Here is a 2,883-nt window from a genome sequence, read left to right as displayed (position 1 = left end):
TTGTATCTCGGGCAGCAGCTAACAATTATTTTCAATACCAATGAATCTACCAATTATTTGAACAATTAATTGTTTCATTAGCTTTTTTCTCTTGGCCCTCTGAATATATTCTCACGCAATATATAGAAATGCAGGTAAATCTCCATAAAAAAGAAGCTGGAAATACTAATTATGTCTATCAAATAACTTGAAAATAATTATTTTTGTGAAGATTGGATTAATCTACTAACCCAGCTCTAAAATAGCCTGGCTCCCGCTATTTAACATGATCAAAACTCCCCAAGTAGAAATTGACTGGCTGTGGCTGCTAGTTTAGTTTCACCGAAATTCAGACTGAAATCCATCTGATCAAATACTGAAACCAGTCTGTTTCTTTTCTCTCTTTTTTACAATGGACTCTAAAAGAGGAATGAAGAGCAGAAGAAGAGGAAGAGAGATAAAGGGAGGACAGCGTGTGTTGAGCAACACAAGTTATGAAAGAGAGAACACACTCAGCAGGGGAGAGGATGCCGTGAGACAGAGGAGATAGAGGTGTGAAACTGAAAGAAAGAGAGGCAATGACTAACAAAAGAATAAAAGAAAACAGACACAAACACCAAGAAGAATCAGATATTGCACATGTGCTTACAATAAATATAGGACATTCTGGTATTTTGTAGTATGAATGCTAGATGACAGGATTCTTACAGCTTTGTAGGTCTTCTTCTGGCCGGCATGTTTCGGGGCTTTTCCGGGGTCCGTGCTCATCTCCACGTGCATGGCATAGATGATGTCGAAGAAATCTTCCACCACCGCCACACGCTTCAGGGACGAGTCCACCCCGGACACTCCGTCCACACACTGGAAACACAGGGAGACACACTTTGAATTTCCTCAAGTTTGTCTGCTTGTGTTTTACAATTCACAACAAAGACAGTAACGATAGAGGAGGACAGAGTTGAATGCAACAAAGATTTTCAACCAGGAACGACTACAAGTGACAAGAAAAGTGTTTTAATCTGCTTCTAAGAATCAATCCATCCTGACAGAAACATGATTTAAGACATAGGGATAATATAGGGAGAGTTAAGATTGTATGACTTGTTGCATCTAGAAACTCCCAAACCTCTCAAATGTACATATACATAAAAAAGTATAGCAAATGTCCTCCTTAGCTTGCTTTAGAAACTTTTCTTGGTAGATTAGATAACGCCACAGAAAATCCACCATGTTTCTAAAGTTTGATTATGAGAATTGATGAATCACAGCCCAGAAAGCATTCCTTCTGTCTAGTGCAGGAACAAATAAATAAGGTTGTTTCAGTCATGTAGCCCACATTGTTTTTCTTTTACCGCAATGTTTTATTTATTATTTTTTACTTAGCAATACAAAAATAATCTGCAAAATAAAAAGCATCTGTATAATACAATGCAATATTTTGAAAAACATAACACAAAAAGACACACAATTACACAATCTCGGGAACTGCAATGCATCTATTGATCCTCTTGAACATTACATACATTTAGATCCTTAACATCATCAATGAAGGGCCTCCATACAATCTCAAATACATGCTGTCTAGCTCTTAATTAATATATAGGATATATTCTCCAATGGGAGGCCTGACAGCTTCCGTAACAACCAATGAGTGATGCTCGGGCTGTGAGCCTTGTTCCTAAACAATGCAGTACAGGTTTTGGCGTAGATAGAGTCAAAAATATTACAGCTATTAAAATTATTTTGCGGCATCTGAAGCTGTTTTCACATACTGATAAAGTAATGTGTCTGGTTTCAGTGCACATTTTAACATTTACTCTTCGCTTCCCCAAATATAAGTGCAGCCGTATTGGTTATTTTAAAGGTTATTTGCATTACATTATAATGTTTTTATTGTTTTATAGGTTTAAAATGTGTATTTGCTGTAAATCATTATGTCAACATGTAAAATAAGAACATTTAAGGAGTTAAATGAATACCATAAAGCAGCCTTACACACATCCTGCCAGGTGTTTAGCTGCTGTAGATATTTCAAGCGTAATGAAACGTTTCCAACATGCTAATTTCCTCTGATGTGTAATGGTGTGAAATAAATGTATGACTTATAATTAGACTTAAATGTCTGAGCAGGCCTTAATTAGACAAAGACTCCTACACCTGCTGCATGTTGACCACAGATCCCAGAGGACGGAGCGCTCTCCCTCCCTGGCTCTCACGAACATGGGAATACCATGAAGTCTGGACAGGAACCACCCTTTTTCCCACAAGGCAGTGGGAGTGGGAGATGTACCTCGGTGGAATTAAGGACTCAGAAGGGTGGGAAAAAGGGTTCCTGCAGGTTTCACCAACTCAAATTTAAGACTTTTTAAGACCTTTTTAAGACCACTTTGAATAGAATAAGACCTATTTCACGGCAAAAAAGTATGAAGGAAAAGTGCTATGAAAGAAGAAATACGTCCCATAATTAATTACAAAGTAATGTATTCATGTTCAACATGACTGAACATAACAGCATAACAGTACACAGAACTGTGTTAGCGTGTTAGACAAAAAGTGTGTGTGTGTGTGTGTGTGTGTGTGTGTGTGTGTGTGTGTGTGTGTGTGTGTGTGTGTGTGTGTGTGTGTGTGTGTGTGTGTGTGTGTGTGTGAGAGAGACAAGAGCTATATTCTGAGCTCTGCTGCCTTCATGCTGTTGTATGATTGTTGTTTAGCTATGGTATTTACGGCGTCCACAGCACCTCCGCATCGAGGTCCCCCGATGTTGTTGCGGGAGCTGCTTCAAACACGTTCCCCTCCCCTGGTTTCAACCAAGCACTAAATTCGATGTTTTTTCAACCAAATACGGTTGAACTTACACTTCCCCATATTTATTTGTAAGTAGATTCGAACAGACATGAGTTTCTG

General features: G+C 38.5%; 1 protein-coding gene across 1 annotated transcript in view; it reads right to left on the bottom strand.

Moving 5' to 3' along the window:
• Positions 1-491: 491 nt before the first annotated feature.
• LOC104961183 (nucleolar protein 4-like) overlaps positions 492-2,883 on the bottom strand; it is a 61,779-nt gene continuing 59,387 nt past the window's right edge. The window contains exons 2-3 of the mRNA XM_010789421.1: positions 688-840; positions 492-539 (exon numbers count right to left, since the gene is read on the bottom strand). Of these exons, the coding sequence (XP_010787723.1) occupies positions 492-539; positions 688-840 (201 nt within the window). The remainder of the gene's footprint in view (positions 540-687; positions 841-2,883) is intronic.

This window comes from Notothenia coriiceps, unplaced genomic scaffold, assembly GCF_000735185.1.
Source record: "Notothenia coriiceps isolate Sejong01 unplaced genomic scaffold, NC01 NC01_scaffold00032812, whole genome shotgun sequence".
NCBI classification, from domain to species: domain Eukaryota; kingdom Metazoa; phylum Chordata; class Actinopteri; order Perciformes; family Nototheniidae; genus Notothenia; species Notothenia coriiceps.
This window is presented reverse-complemented; position numbering and strand designations above follow the sequence as displayed.